At 50.3% G+C, this 16,779-nt stretch overlaps 2 protein-coding genes and 1 non-coding gene across 3 annotated transcripts; 1 reads left to right on the forward strand and 2 right to left on the reverse strand.

Annotated features, from left to right (window-relative positions):
- Window positions 1–601: 601 nt before the first annotated feature.
- Window positions 602–705, reverse strand: J4E83_007335. Its single transcript has one exon. It is a non-coding gene; the product is annotated as a tRNA-Glu (tRNA).
- Window positions 706–1,035: 330 nt separating this feature from the next.
- On the reverse strand, window positions 1,036–2,790 carry J4E83_007336 (uncharacterized protein; the record flags this gene model as incomplete). The annotated part of the gene is made up of 2 exons (XM_049334240.1): window positions 1,036–2,688; window positions 2,752–2,790. The coding sequence occupies 2 exons, from the start codon at window positions 2,788–2,790 to the stop codon at window positions 1,036–1,038; spliced, it is 1,692 nt and encodes a 563-aa protein (XP_049186582.1).
- A 12,576-nt stretch (window positions 2,791–15,366) lies between these two features.
- J4E83_007337 (uncharacterized protein) lies at window positions 15,367–16,578 on the forward strand (the record flags this gene model as incomplete). The annotated part of the gene is made up of 1 exon (XM_049334241.1): window positions 15,367–16,578. One exon carries the CDS (start codon window positions 15,367–15,369, stop codon window positions 16,576–16,578), a length of 1,212 nt encoding a protein of 403 aa, XP_049186583.1.
- Window positions 16,579–16,779: the final 201 nt, after the last annotated feature.

The following is a 16,779-nucleotide window of genomic DNA, read 5'->3' on the forward strand; positions in this document are numbered from 1 at the left end:
GTCACAGCGGATTGGGCCTGAAGTTATACATTTCCTACCTGTCGAAATCAATACTTCGTGGTGTTACCGACGCCACCATGCCTTGCAATGTTAGGCGACGAATCGCAGCCGCGGTGTGCCTGGCGTTGTGATGATGCATCAGCAAATACGAGAGGCGGCGAGACGCGCTACCCGGAGTTGTTGCTTCCTAAGCTCAGGGGCGCGCGTGGCTGAACTGTGATCGACTCATACTGACAAAGATGTTACGGTAGCATGGTGGCACTCTATCCGAAGAAAGACCAGACCCAGCCCTGGAGGTGTCTAAATCGCTCTAGAATGTTGTTGACTTCTTTTTCCAGCCAATGTAGACCCTAGCGTAGCCGACTGGTTTCTTTTTGGCATGAGGCGGTGGGAGCAAAAGAGTGTGGTGATGAAGGGTGCGAGGCTGGGGTTGTGACGCATCAACAACCGAGTCTGACAAGCCGCACTCGTGTCACAACAGTTGGAAAAAAGAAGCCCACGCCCGTGATGGGTGTCTGCATCGTTGGGCAAAAAAAAAAGAGATCACTCTTGCACAAACGGCAAAAAGAAAGAACACTTTTGCAAATGGCAAAAAGAAACATTCCGACACCGGGAATCGAACCCGGGCCTTGCCGGCACTGCGCTGCAACAGCGAGCTTACTCTGCGATGAGAGCGGCAAATCCTAGCCACTAGACCATATCGGAAATTGATAGAAGGAAGAGACAATTAGACATATATAACTGCAGCAAAACTTTTCCGACGAAAATTGAGGGGGTTGAAGTTTGCCGGACACAAAAAGTTTGCAGACAGCAGGGTGGACCGCGAACGGGCTAGGACAGCAAGTCATCCATCGTTGAGTCATTATCGTATGGGCTAGAGAAAAACTGGTCATCATTCATTACGTCGTTATCAAGCAGCAGCGCAGTGGACAGCCCAAAAACGCCCAAGTAGACTGAAGGTCAACAGCGTCGACGACAATCCCATAGCAACCCGAACCCACACATTGACAATTTAGACACGAAAGAACCATGCCATCATCCCATCACCGGCGTATCCGCTCTCTCCGGCAATGACTGCACGATCGGCGCCAATCCTAGCAGCTTCATGCCATTCTCCAGCACGACTGCAGTCGCCTCATAGAGCGCCACCAGACCGGGGGTGACCTTCGCATCCTGATTGCCATCAGCCTCCTCCGGAAGACATTCAGCAAGCTGCTCAGTCACACTAGCGAGATAAGTAACAACACCAGCCGGCTCGAGCGAGTGGTACGTCGCATTCACGACCTCTGGGTACTGGGCCAGAATGCGCAGAAGATTCGCCGGGTCTTCTTCAGCCAACACTTCGTAATCTTCACCCGAGAGTTCAGCTGCGGCGTCAGCGCCTTTGAGCAATTGGCGGAGCGTGGCCAGCCAGTACTGCAGATCCGGGCCCGATCCAAACTTGAAGGAAGCCATCGCAGCAGTGTCGAATGCATGTGTTGTGGTCAGGCGAGTAGAGAGCTCTTGCACGAGAAGTGACGATGTCGCCAGTCCTTCCCTGACATCATCCAACCCACCTACCACTTCGAGCTTCTCGGTATCGGCTTCCGACAACGCAGTCATCGCTCCCTCACATGCGTCCAATATACCCTGCGGCTTATACCCTCTACCAAGCGTCGCCGCCATCTTCGACACCTCGCTAAATTTGACGTGTTGAAGCTTGTCGGCGAGCTCCTTCATGTCCATCGCCTCCAACACCTTGATGAGCTGAGTGAAGTGGACGCTATTGTCGCTGGCAACCACATACACCATCTTGTCAAACGAGTAATTCCTCGAACGCTCCAACACCGCGGCGAGGTCTCGAAGAAGGTAGGTGCTGCTACCGGAGCGGTCGCGAATGATGGCCGTACCAGCCTTCGCACCTATGTTCTGCATGTGGATGATCTGAGATCCTCCACTCTCCTCCGAGACACCCTTCTCCTTCAGCATCTGTTCCACTTCCACCATAGTCTCAGGCTTGATCTGCGACTCGCCGGAGTACTCATCGAAGCGCACACCCAGTCGCTCGTAGAACTTCGTGTAGTTTTCGATATTGACATCTCGCACGCGCTTCCAAAAGGCGACTAGTTCTTCGTCACCCTCTTCCAGCTTCTTGAAAGCTTCGTTGCGGTCTGCGAAGATGCCTTGGCTTTCGATCTCGGCCTGCGCCTCGCCATTGTCTTCACCTTCCTTCGCTACTTCATCCCGCGCTGCCTTGCTCGCCGCCTGTTCCGGCTTGAAGTCTTCCTCAATCTTGTGGTAGACCTCCAGCAGGTGTCCGACCGGATCCGCCGCATACGCTTCTTCCGAGCCATACTTCGACCAGCCAACGTACAACAACGCGATCGGCTTGCCCCAGTCGCCGAGATAGTTGATGCGTGTTACATCCCATCCCATGGCCTCGTATAGTCGTCCGATGCATGCGCCGACGATCGTACTCCGCAGGTGCTTTCCTTGAAACTCGCTGGTGATGTTTGGAGAGGAAAGTTCGACGATGAGCTTCTTAGGCGCGTCGTCTGTGTCGGCGGGATGTGTGGCAGAGCCGTAGGAACTCTTTCGGATCGAGGTGTACGGCAAAAGGAGGCGTGGCACGGACGTCACCTTGAGGAAGACGCGAAAGTGAACGCCATCTACAAAGGGTAGGATAAAGAGTGGGTCATCTTTCGGAAACTACGATGCTTAGTAGTTTGATCACATCTATGTGCTGCAGTTCAAGCGCATCACACAGCGTACCTTTTGCATCAGCTCAGCAGCCACTTCACCAGCCTTCATCCCTGGCCGCAGCTTCGGAAGGACCACGGCAAGATCCCCACTGGAAATGTCGTTCGGCCACAGTATACATTTGAATGTATGCTCAAAGTCGCGGCCCAATATACCCACTAAAATTGCTGCCAGATGTATGCGACACAAGTCCAGTGGGTTGGCTTCTGCTCTCGCCGCTGGCACGTCTGGCAGGGGACTGTCCAGGCTCAAAGAAGCCACGCATGCCTCGAGCGCTTCCATGGTTTTTCCTCTGGTAATTTCAGCTGGTACGATTCTTGCTTGCCCGCCGTGTCGCAAGGCTGTGAGTGTTTCTCGTTCCAATTTCGCGATCTAGCAGCCGTCCAATGGGCCCAGTCTTTCCAGCTGCGTATCAAGACGAGCGTCGAATCCGCGATATCCTCACGGCCTTTAAGAACTGTCAAAACCCGCTATAGCGATCGAGTGTATATATGCATTCTTGCTAGCCTCGTCGCATGGAGACGGCAGTCTTAGTGACGAGGCAGTGTTGTCGTGGTTCGTCGCAATTGGCCTACAGCTCCTGCAGGCGCGCTTATGGCGATCAATGAGAACTCCAGATCTATGCCGGCTGTAGGCAACAAACTGACTCCCCGCACTTTGATGGGTAATACGGTAATCGCCATAACGCTTTGCTGACTGCCTGCTGGACGTAGCTTCTAAGAGCCTGTGTGTTCTTACGATACGCATGCCCTGCTTCATGCGGGGTTTCGTCTCGTAGCTTCTCTGCACAGCGATACAACTCTGAGCCTCATCTCCGGAGTTATGGTATATTCGCAATCAAAAAGCGCAATCGTTCAGACCAGCTTCAACAGAGAGCAATGTGCGGACAAGGCTACTAAGGCAGCAGCACGAGGCCAATCCTCATGCTAGAATCTTGGAGTAATAACAGTCATCACATGTAAGTCCGTCTTTATAATGTTTGCAACACGAAGTTGGTTGTTGCCGCATCTTTCAATTTGAGCCAAACGTGCTGCGATACTGGTCTTTTTATTGGGCCAAGCTAAAACCCTCGCCACAGACAGGCCACCGTACCTCATCTCATCATAATAGAACAAAAGGTATGATGAGTCTCTACGCCCCACTTCTCACGCAGTAGTTTCAAATGAGGCTCAACGTGTTAGACAGCTGGCGGTACAAGCTCAATATTATCTGGTAGTGTTATCAAGCATTCGCTTCCATGGGTTGTCCCCCGTCACTGACCTGTATCACCATACCCATTAGGGGCATTCTTTCTACCCCTCTTTCCAAGTCTCCACACAAGGCGTTGTAAACGACCAAGATTGCTCAGCAGGTAGGTCAATAGAAAAAGCGCAAGACACATCACTGTGAACGAGATGGCAAACGTCCTAGGTGTACGATCGAAGTGAAAAATATCTCGATCAGCCCCGAAGTATTGCAGAACAAGAACGAGAGGTGTGGTGATGCCGAACAGCTTGCCATGTTAGCAGGAATAATCTTTTTTCGGAAGATGTAGATCATCCACTAACCAGAACATTCACACGTGTACCTCGACTTGTCTCCCTGGCAGCTTCAGTACTCGTTCGGTTGAGTATGTGTATTTTGTGACTAATTTCGTTGGTCTGGCGATTCAGTTCATGCGCATGCTCGGCGCGAAGCTGACTCTGACAGCTGAGGCGATTACTGACACGCTCTTGGTAAAACAGGAACTAATTTCGTTGTTAGAGTAAATATGGCTTACACAATGTACGAAACATACTATCATCTGAGACTCTTTGCAGGTCTTGTCAAGCAACTGCAATCGATGTTGCAGATCGTTTAATGATATGAAAGCAGCCTTTAAGTTCTTGAAGGCCGAGAGAGAACCAGGATCTTTCAGCTCAGAGAAGTAACGGTAGTCTCCGCTGGCGGCTGTGAATGCTGTCCATACGCGTAGGGTTCTTTTGATGGTTCGATGCAGCTTACCCAGGATCTGCATTGTCGTGACAGTTTCTCTGAATAGTTGCTCGATCATGGGCTGGTCATTGGCAGCGTAATCGCTAGTGAGTTCATGAACATGTTTGTCTTTCTAGATTGCATCAGCCATGAGCCATGTAATCGGCGTCTTGAAGTACTTACTAGCGCTTCTATGCCCCTCTCGAGGAAACGAATGCACCAGTCCCACTCTTCCAAGGCTCGGAAGATACGAAGCTCAATGATGCGTAACCAGTAGCGTCGGGGATCCCAGATGGGCCTGTTCGCGTCTTCAACTGTACTTGCGTGGCCATTGCCGTCAGCGGCGAAATAATCCTCTTCCAGAACTAAAGGCTCATCATCTGGCCCTCCTTCGTTTCCTTCATCGTCAGCCTCTTCATCGTCTTGCGTGAAAGGATCCCGAGGCGCATTGACGAACGCCCATCCAACCCATTTAGAGTTATCCCAGCCACAAATTACGATAGAAGTATGTGCTTCACAAATTAACCATCTCCGCAAGTGTTGCTGGTCACCGTGCTGGGACGTTTGTAGCTGCAGGTACGAAACGTCCAGCCGGCCTCTCATTCTTTGATTTTCGTGCAATGGATCAGCAGCGCTCGATGTCGCGTGATATTCTCGTAGCGTTGGGAATGGTAAATGGAATTCCAACACGAAGACCGGAAGGGACTGTTTCTAGAGGCTCATTAGTCCAGTATAGATGCGCATGTGAGCTTGCTTACTGAGATTTGCACTCGTATTGATGTCTCAAAATCGATATGCTTGGCAATAGCATCGCGTAGAGGGTCGATTTGGTGTTGATACACTGTGTCCACCAATGCTTTGATGTATTCGGGACTCAGCCGATTGATATATCTGAAAAGCTATCAGCATTGATAACATTCACGAGCGAAAGGCAAAATTCCAAGAGCTTGTAATGCAACGATCAGACAGCTGGGCAGTCCTCCAGTATGATGACTGTCGTACCATGATACCAAATGCTTTGCAGGCAGGACAAGGCTAAGGATAGCCCGATATTAGTTCGATGAATCTTATGAGACATCGTGAATTGAGACGAGAAGTGAACCAAAGTCAACCTACATCAGTCGGCGATCCGCGTCTGGCGGACTGCTCGTCGGGGTACCAAATCGCTGCTCATATTAGTTAGATCAAAATAGACTTGGAATGATACTTACGTCAGCAAGTAACAAGTCTCTTAGTACCTCTGGCGTCAGCCATTCTTGATCGTAATCTCGACGTTTTCCGGTGCCGTATGCGCGGTCATCCAACCTCGCCCGTGCTGGCTGTGGATCGTTGAGAGAGACCGTCTCCATGAATCTCTGGAAGGCGTCTTCCTTCCATGACGGTATAGCACTCTTCACGTCCCGGAGAAAGTAGTCCAACGTTCCTCGTTCAAATCCCGGAATGTTCTCTCTCTCCAAAATGAACGGTACATCCGCCAGTGGTCGGCAGGTTGAGAACACGGGATTCCATAGCTTTGGTTGAACTTTTCTCCGTGTGCTCCTTCTTAGCCCTTGCATCTAGTCTTTCGCGTACCAGAGAGTGGTAGAATAGCCTAAAAGAAGGCGGCAACTGCAGTCAATGATTGGTCAGACTCCGAGAACGTTCGGATCATGCTCCAAATAACTCTAGGTGGATGACAATGTGGCGTATTTCGCCGTGGCTTTACGATGTATTAGACAATGCTGCCCCTGCTTCATCTGATGCGAGTAAAATGCGATGAAATCTTGGCAGAATCTAATGTTAGAATGAGAAAGATGCGATGCAGCTCCACTGCGATATAAGAATTCTTCCAAGCCTCTTTGATCAAGGTTATAGGTCTTGCGAAGCCCGTGTAGCTTCTATCAGGCGGACAGCTTCATCCCGAGATCTGTCACAGAACATTTACTATTCGTGAGAATGATTGAAAAGCCATCGCGCGACACGTTTCAGCGTCTGAATCGCCAGGGAATAGGTCATGAAGGCAATCGAGGGCGTTGTATCTACGACGAGTTGCATGAGTGAGGCTATGTTCGATCTGCCGTTTCGGGCAGGCCGGTTGGCTCGATCGCGTATGACTGAGAGGTGTACACCAGGGTCAACTCTATCATTCGGTCGATCAATTACAAAGTGATAGACTCACTATAGACGTCGGGACATTCGAAGCCGGGTAGGTAGTGAGCATCAGGCAAATGTCTGCCTGGATCGGGCCTCCATGCATAGATACGTGCCAGCGCATGAGGAGCGCCACACATGACCACTTCGCGAATGAGACTGCGAATCTTAGTGGCTCTTGGAGATTTGATGCACAGTTGGCGGTAGACAAGTCGTCAGGAGGTTTGATGTTCTTGAGGACCCTCAAATCAGGTCTCATCAGGGTGTATGGCGATCTCGGGAATTGCTGGAAGAAAACGGAAGGACTTTTTAAGCGATCTCGGCCAAGAGATTGCCTCGCCGATGAGCCTCACGGTCTGGGGTCTGGGGTAGCATGGTCGCGTCAACTGCTTCGTAGCCACCTTCGAGGTTTTTTACGTATTCCCAGATTCCAACAACTGTGTTCCGGCTGCTCTTCACCGGATCTAGACTTGACGAGGCTGACAAACGTTCGTAATTTGAAGGCTGTCTCGAGACTAGCGAGTTTGGGGCGGGAGTAATCTATGAGGACCTACACAATGCGGTTGGTCATGGGATCAGATTATACTTGATCGGTGAGGTGAATATAGAGGGCCCGATGTGTACCAAATACACCCTAGTTCGTCTTGGAGTCTCTCTCTAATAAGGAAGACTTGTGATGCAATGAAACCGGGTGCGGATACGTTCGAGACTAAGAGTAAAATCGACAGTCACAGTTCCGCCGGCTCAACATTGACAGCTGGTATGATCGTTCAGCAGATACAATCCCGTTCCAGACTCCATGATATTCCATCCTCCATTGGCTGGCCACGTCCACGTGCGAACCAATCGAGTGAATATTATATTTTACGGTGACTAATAACCTTGAAAGCTTAGGATCAGGAATACGGCTTATCTTCAGTAAGTACCACTGCTTCAACATTCGGTAGACGCCGAATAGAGCGTGAAGAGCGTGATATGGTCTTGTAGTTCGACAGAAATAATCAAGCCATTCGTTTAACGGCCGAGGCCGGTACCACAACTGGATCCCTGTACCTTCCATATAGTATCCTCGAGGTTCCCACCAGAATCTTGTCGCGCGGACGAAGCATGCGACTATCTTAGTTGTATCTTTGTGGTACAGCAATTGCCACAACGCCCATATCCACAACCAGAACAAGCTTGGTTCTGATATGGTATATTTGGTCTGCCGCAATAACAGCATTGCCAAACATAAGTATATCTTTTCTTGGCCTAGCAAGGTAAGTTGATGAGACCATTGCGCGCTTCTACAGGAAGCTTTCCGTGTTGCTTACAAGTGTTTGTATAGGTATATGTCCGCCCTCGTCTCGTATTGTCCATCCTGTTGTTGCCGAGGGTAGCCCTCCGGCTACGTGTGCCTCGAGATTGGTGTTTTCTGTTCGTCCCCGGCTGACCCGATATCGATGTTGAGCGCGACGTAAACGATCGCGATAGCCCTGCGTAGCATGAGCTGTGAGGTGTCGCTGTCTGGCAAAGACGGTACGCAACCAGCCCTGAGCTTCCGTCGAGTCTCGATTGGTTATGGATTGGAGGCGGACAGTCGACATCGCGACCTCGCCCTGGCAATATGTAGCTCTCCGTGAAGACGCGATCGGTTCTGCGGTGCGATTCGGTGGGCTTTAGAGTGCTTGTCATGGACACAATAAACCTGCGTGTCTTGTGCTAGTCAGCATATCGCCATTAGGACCCGTCGCGGCTGTCATTGCTACAAAGAGTCTGGGAAGCCAATGGAACGTTTTCGGGACTGTATAACCCGGGACATGAGAGCTGAGGGGGCATTGAAGAGATGGGTGGGGCTTGTTGAACTGAGCAGGAACAGCAATGAAGACGCGAACAGGGTTCGTGTCTGAGAGACCGTGCGCAAGGGCGAAACACGCGATTCGCACTTACCTGGGAGGTACCTTGGTATGCGATGGTGTTACAAAATCTAGCTTCGAAGAAGATGAGCTGCGACTTCACGTAATTTTTGCTCTTGAGAGGGTCCTGGAGATCTATATCTGCATTCTGAAGCTCAGGATTTTGTTTTGTCATGGTCTAGATGATTGGACTGTTTAGCGCTCCCTTCCAGCATTCTCCCGTAACATACCTACATCGGCATACACAGCAGTCCCTCCCGTTTGGTGCAACGTGCTGAGCAGCTGCACAACCTTACTTTTGGAACATGTGGACTTTCCCCGAAATCGCTGCAGATCCAGTAGCATTAGAGTCAACGATAGGCAGCGTCCGGCTGCCTCACCTGGGCGCCAGGTGCTGCAAGCTCGTCGAAGATCATGCGACCAGCTCTACCTAGGTAGTTCATGAGCTATTCAAATTCCGATTTTGAATCAATGCTAATCAATTGGAAGATAACGAACGCTCTGATGAGCTTGTGAGTGCTACAAGCTGGCAAGGAGCGAAGCAGCTGTTGGCGTCGAATTATAACCACAGAACGATTCAAGCGGTTCGATGCCACTGTCGCCGTGCACTCCCCGCGGCCTTCCAGCTTTCTGGATGGTGGCCCAAGTTGACTCACGATCGCTGTGATCTGTACGCAGGCGGATTCACTCGAACTTTGGCACACCCTGTTAGCAATAACAGCGCGACACCACCTACCTAGTCGATAGCGATACCGGCAGTGCTGCTGGTAGTACTGACAGCGTAGCAGAAGTGAACAAGGATGCTCGTTACGAACGCGATAGGGTCACTCCTGCGCGTGCGTACCTGTGCGCTGTTATGCTCCACACCGCCAGTCCTCTTCTTGACAGGGTTCTCAACCGATGCCCAATGTGGCCGAACGACCCTAACCAAGGACACGACGTCATGAAGCTAATAGAGTGAACTGACTGAGCCCTCCAGGGGGATCAAGGTTGCCCTAAAACACTATGGTGTAAAGAACCCGTCCTGATCAGGTTCAGGACTATGAGGTCAAGTCTTGTTAGCGAGTCTTGACATAGGCTTCGACTTATCTGTCGTGAGTTGACAATGTACTAGTTCGCTCTTCCCGAGGAGGTCTGACAAAAGATTACAAGCTGTCAGGCTGCGTCACAAGGTCCGCGGGCTCAGCTCTATCCAATGCCTAACAAAGCAGAGTATGCACGTTTGAGTCAGACCGGACCTCGATCTTGTTCAGTGCTAGCACAAACACTCAATGACATGGTGAGCGCATCGGTGACTGACCACTTCATGTGCGCATCTGCACAACAATTGTGGAACAGCGCAGCCAACCCAGTCGGTCGAGCTTCTTTTGAGTGATAAGAGTCTGAACTACCACCTGCTACAGGTCCCGAAGCGTCAACTCCACTGTTCAGTATTTGAAGCATGACAATTTTTACAGATCTTACCCATGGTAGCATCCCTAAAGTAATCGTTAAGTGCTTATATTCTCTCACCTGAAGGGCTGATGTGAGATGTGAAGAATCATGCCCATGGGAGCGGTACTGTATATGCGCACACAAAGCAGTAGCCGGCTAGCTTCTAGCTCATTGCGTACTACTAATCGTGGATTATGTGATCTGCTATTGCGTGTAAGCCTACGGGAAATAGTCATGGTAGCTTGTGTCATCAACATCTGAGCTGTTTAGAGTGAGTGACATCGTCTCGAGCTGGCTTATACCGATAATCGCCAGTGACATTTCACATCCGCAAGCAACTTGAGAGATTTCAACTATGATAAACGAAGAATGGAACAGCATAGGTTTAGATACTTGGTGTCGAATCAAATCGTTCCGAGCGTTCACTTTCAGCCAATTATGATTGGAAAATGTATGAAGAGTTTTAATGTAGATATTTCTTTCATGAATGATGATCGGCGCTACGCAGGTAGTGACTTACTGTAGACCTGGATGCGACCAGTCAAGTCCGAGTGTTGACCGAAAGTCCAGTACGGCAACAAGAAGAGCATTTCACTCCTTGCGACGTCATTGGTATAACAAGTATCATGATTCTATGTAATGTCGCAGGATTCTTCGTTTTTACTCAGATCAATGCAGTCGTTTGAGCGCGATCAATCCATAGACGAGTACAATACGTTTTCAGCAACAGGAAGAATGATGACATATCTAGTGCTTTGTCAAGCTGCATTGCCACTCGCTACCGTTTTTGGAGATATTTCCATATGCTGAACTACTACAGGTCATGATGTCATTCCATCGTTATGCGGAGCTTTGCAGCTTTATGGAATTTGCCCGAGATATTGCATCTTCTTACTCACAGTCCTTCGTGGAGTTCACGTGTGCGTCTCTTTGTCGCAGTAAGCTTATCTCGCCTTCTCTCACGGCGACGATGCTACTATCCCGACACCTTCTCACTGTCCGACCTCTGCGCGACAGTTTTTCCCACCACGCCTGTCGACCAAGCCATCCGCCCTTTAAGAGTAACAGAAACCACAGCAGGAACATGACAGCAGCAACTGAAAGGATGAAAGACAGAAAGGTTTGTTGATATGGAAGTACAGATGTAGGAATAGCAAAGATACTGGAAACGATGACTACGGGTGAAATGATGATAATGGTGAACTCGCCGATTTTGCTACCTTGTAAGCTCAGACGATACTCCAGACGATCAGCTAGCTTCTCGCAATCCTCTTGGAAGTAGGAGAGTGTCCTCTCGTAGACTCTCATATCTTCATACACGTCGTCCAGCTCGTTAATAGTACGCTCGATGTGCTCGGATACCCGCGGTAGCAGCGTCGCATCCGGGTCGCTAAAGTATCCAAGACCCTTGCACTTGAAGCTCTTCCAGCAGTCGACCTTCTTTTTGAGATCCTGGATCAACATGGATAAAAGCTCTAGCATAGGCTCGTTCCATCTCGAGATAGCAGATTGCTCGGACGCAGACGCAGAGGAGAATGGGCAAGAAGTCATGTGATGTGTGAATGAAGCTTCAACTTGACCCAAAATGCGTTGGGCTTCCTTCCTGGCATGTTTCGCTCTGATCAAGCTGATAGCGAGGTAATACTCCCGCGCATCGTAGAATGGCAAATTTGCGTCAAATTTGCCCATAGATATCTGATCTGAGCGCCGGAAATCATTGCGTTCATCTTCGCCGATCTCACGGTCCGGGTTGAAGCTTGTTTCTTCCAAATCATACGCGATCCAATGGATATTGTCGAAACCTGACAAAGTGAAAGATGACCGAGCACGATACAATCCGTACGTTCCTGGATCGTTTTTTGGGTCCAGGAAAGAGATATCCATCAACATCTTTTGGTCCGATCTACGACTTTGAGGCCTTCCTATCCGTCCAAGCCCCGTCATGTGCAGTCCGAAGTAGGGGAAATGGTGTTCAAGCTGGAAGACCGAGTACCCTTCGGTGGGAATCCTGACTCTCATCGACGTTTGAAAGGTGAGGTATTGCCCCAAGAGGTCCTGGATAGCGGGGGTTTGGTGCTCGTTTGCAGTCTCAGCCAAAGCGAGCATATGACATGGAGATGGATTCGCAATATATATAAGCCGGCGGTCTGCATCCTCTAGACGGTCGTGATCAAAGCGTTTCTCAAGGAGATAGCGTCTCAGATCCCAAGCTGTTAGGCTTTCATCGTATTTTCTAGCTTCGAGCACAGCAGAATGTATTGAAGCCTGTCGATGTTCCCCTTGAGCATCTGTAATGTCGCATACGTCATTCTGTTGTTGCACAGACATGGAACCCGAAGCTGTCGCGTTCTGCGTAAGGGCGTTTACCAGAGCAGTTGGAACAGCTCTGTCATCCAGCCATGCATTACCCTGGCTCATCATGCCAACATCCCTGAAATCGCTTTCGCCAACTCCGCGGCAGTAGTCGATCACAGCCTCGACATGGGGTGGTGTTCGGTCGTCATCGTATCGCCGCATGAACAGTTCGATACCATTACACCGGTTGGAGAGATCTCGGAGTGACTGCATCCATGGATATAACTCGAGAGGTTTCCTTTCGATGCTAAATAATTGGGGCCATCGCCTTAAAAGCCGTTGGGACCCTGAATGAGACGTAGGCCCTGCGGTATAAGCCATGGGAATCTATGTCGTCAGTCAGCTTCGATGACATGACCAAATCTCTACTTCCAAACTCCACTTCCGATTTTCCTTTTCCGGCCAGGGTTTGTACGGGTAAGTCCCAAAGAGTAGGTCTTTCTGCACGTACTTCGCCAACTTGAACCCCCTATCAAGAGCGTAATATATTGCTGAGATACCTCGAATCCGATGATACTGTGCAGATATGCTTGTGCATATTGGAGTAATTGGCTGTGAGAAAGATGAATACGTTCGTAGATGTGCAGGAGGTCGCAGAAAAGACCATATGGACTTCAACGGGTCAGTCTGTAGCGCTCTCCATATACTTGGTCGCATTGCGTCATCACAGATCCTATTTCATCAATATAGTGAGGCTTTCGATGCCGTGTTGTTCCATGTCTGATCTTCCAACCAACAGAAGACAGCAACGTCTTCCATGTCCTAATGTCGTGGCCAGAGAGTAGGTCTCGCTATTCGTACACGTATTTTGGCGTTTTGACCCTATGATCACAAGACTGTCAGTAAGGCCTTCTTTGTCTTTCTACCTTGCGCCTCCAAACTTGGGCAGCTTTGGTTGCATAGGGCTTTACGACTTTGTGGCGACGTTATTGGTGCACACACGGGAGCGCAGCCAGCAGCTCCAGTTGATCGCAACTTCGATCATGCTGTGTTCGCAGGATGCAATATATTCTTAAGATACCACAGGCCCAGACCTTGTTGTGACGAGGTTGGGCAGCGAAACCGTTTCGTCTGACTTGCATAGAGGAGGGCGTCGGGTTGCCGGATGCAGAATCCATGTAGGGCACGCCACCCGTAAGGCTGATCGTCGCCTATCTCCGACGCGCAGTTGTGATCTCCCCGTATATGCAGACGAATACCTAAAGCAAAGGAGGTGAGTGCGGACCTATCCTGGTGTGCATCATCAGCCCAGGGTTATGAACTCGTCGGACTAGAGCCCTGTTATCGTGCCAACAATCAGTGTTACAGCAACATCAGATCGGGAAAACAAAGGACTCTACTTGAGATAGTATGGAACGAAATTTCCGTGCACTTGGGCTGTGTTTTCCGTCGCATATCTACCCAGGTGTGACAACACCCGCAGGAGGCAGCGGTATCGCGGACCTGACGGTAGTGTAGGTAAGTACAGACTCGGGCACTAGCCCACAAGGGGGAAAGTGTGACCAGACCAAATGATCAACCCAGAAAGTGCACAACAGTACAGGTGGTTATCACGATACGTTCTTTCGAGCGAGCTCCTTTATTACCTACTTTACGTTCAAAATTCGCAGTCCGGAAGTTGCTCTCATGAGAGCCGTATTTGTAAGAGAGCTTTAAAGGTATCGATTTATTACAGAGCTTGAAGTGGATCATGGCCCATCTCTTCTGTCGGGAGATACCCGAACGCTCCAGATGATTGCCCCTTTCGATCACAACGACACGTGGGTTTAAGGAAGGAAATATGAGACCGGACTTGTACTCGTGTAGTCCTGCAATAAGCGCATCGTTCGTAGCCACACCCGGGGCATCCCGTGCTCGAGATGGGAATCGAAGAAGATCCGCATTGGCACTAGAATTTTTGAGTCAGGAACGTGCTTTACTCCTGAGAAAGATGCACTCACGCATTGCCAGATGTAGACATGTCTTTTTTTTGCCTATAGATGTAAGCTGATAGTAAGTCTCCGGCCGTTCGATATTACGCACGGAAGTCCGATGAGGTGTGTCTGTAGGCTCCCTAGAAAATAGCGTCAGCGTTGGCCATGGTGGTAAGCAAAAAGCTAACCGTCTCCTCCCCAACAAAGGTCTGATCGCCTTGAACAAGTGGAGATTTCTCGTATCTCTCAGATAACTAGGTATGAACATCTTCTTAGTCGATGACGTACTGCTTGTCAGGGTACTCGTGATTCAATTGATTATATCACTCCCTTCCTCTATAGGAGCCGATACGGGACCTCACTCGGGGTTTGTACATTGTACATATACATCATAGAAAACGCCATCCCGAGGTCCGCAGGATGTTGTAGTACAGCAGATGAAAAATCGCATGGCTCGAGCATAGTACCGTAATAAAGACATGCCGTGCGTGGAGCGGCGGCAGCGTAGCGGGGACACTCCATGTAAAACAACCATGCTGTGTAGCAGCAACTTGCTATGTGGCGGTGGCATGATGTGTACCAGCATGTGAATTGTAGGTAACATTTCCACAGATCGGAGTCGAAACAGTTTGCGCCTGCCTGAGCAAGGTGGCATGTGCATCGATCTGTATTAGGGTAGTAGGACGCGTTACGTATTTCCGTTAGTCTTACTCGTATCCCGTGATACTGGGATAACCATTGTGGATATAGAAGTGTTGATGGAATCTTGGGTGGGTGTTGTGTCGCCATACCGGTACCTAGTTAGATGCGGCAAGTGGTTAGGCCGGCTGTCCTCGTCCAAGCGCTTGGAAGATAGAGCTACATCCTGGTAGAAGCCCGAGCTGTCCAGTACTCTTCAACACAACGCGAATCTCAACTGAGGCACAATCTACTTGTCAAACGTCGAAATGATACTCCGAACCCTATCAATTCTACCTTTGGCCACTAGCGCCCTTGCCGCCGTGAAAGCACCTCAAACAGCTCTCGAGCCGACCATACTCGACCCCTCCACGTCGAAAGACCTCCTACATCTCCATCGCAAACTCGTAGAGATTGAATCCATATCCGGGAACGAAGAAAATGTCGGCGATTGGCTTACCGAGTATCTCCGCGCGCACGATTGGACCGTCGAGAAGCAGGAAGCATCCAAAGACCGATACAATCTTCTAGCCTACGGCAGCAAGCGCGAAACAACCATCCTACTGTCTTCGCATATTGACGTCGTACCACCGTACTGGCCGTACTACTACAACGAGACGACCGATGTAATTGGCGGTAGAGGAAGTGTGGATGCGAAAGGCAGCGTCGCGCCCATGATCATCGCCGCGCAGGAAATACGAGAACACCTACAAGACGACATATCTCTGCTCTTCGTTGTCGGCGAAGAAACAGGTGGCGACGGCATGCGCGCATTCAGCAACTGGGACAAGCGCCCATCCTCGCACGAGATCGTCATCTTCGGAGAACCTACCGAGGCGAAACTAGTCTGTGGACACAAGGGCATGCTAGGCTTCGAAGTCAAGGCAACAGGCAAAGCGGCACACTCAGGATACCCGTGGTTGGGCGTCAGCGCAAACGACATCATGGTACAAGCACTGGGCGAGCTCTTGAAGCTACGAGAACACCTCCCATGGAGCACAAAATACGGGAACACAACCATGAATTTCGGGCGCATCCAAGGCGGCGTCGCAGCCAATGTCGTCGCCGAAACCGCAACCGCGAACATCGCTACGCGCATCGCAGCCGGCACCCCCGATGTCATACGCGGACAAATCCTCGACGCGCTCAAAGACGTCAAAGCCTTTGCGCAGAAGGAAGGTGGCGATCTGGACGTACAATGGGGCGGCGAGGCATACGGCGTGGTGAACATAAACTGCGACATTGAGGGCTTCGAGACGTTGACTGTCAACTATGGAACGGATGTGCCGCACCTCTCCGGTGACCACAAGAGGTACCTGTACGGTCCCGGCTCCATCTTCGTCGCGCACTCAGATCATGAGGCGCTGAAGAGGAAGGAGCTGGAACAGGCTGTTCTAGACTACCGCCGCCTTATTCTCAAGGCGACAGAGGTGAGGGAGAAGGAGCGGCAGCTGCAGGATGAGGAGCAGCTGGAATTATGAACTTGGGTGAAGAGACGGATGTAAATTGTACATAACTAGATACCCAAACGCAACGAGTGTTTCCCTCTGCTTCATCTGTAGCCACTAGCCAGCTTGATGTACCCCCACATTTAGTCTACCAGGAGAAGAGTCTCGCTCAATACAGGTAGGTCTGAAAGCAGGTGCTCAATGCCCCTTCCCAAACTCCACTCCTCGACGTTT

The sequence above is a fragment of the Alternaria metachromatica genome (genome assembly GCF_023757995.1).
Source record: "Alternaria metachromatica strain BMP 0045 chromosome Unknown scaffold_18, whole genome shotgun sequence".
NCBI classification, from domain to species: domain Eukaryota; kingdom Fungi; phylum Ascomycota; class Dothideomycetes; order Pleosporales; family Pleosporaceae; genus Alternaria; species Alternaria metachromatica.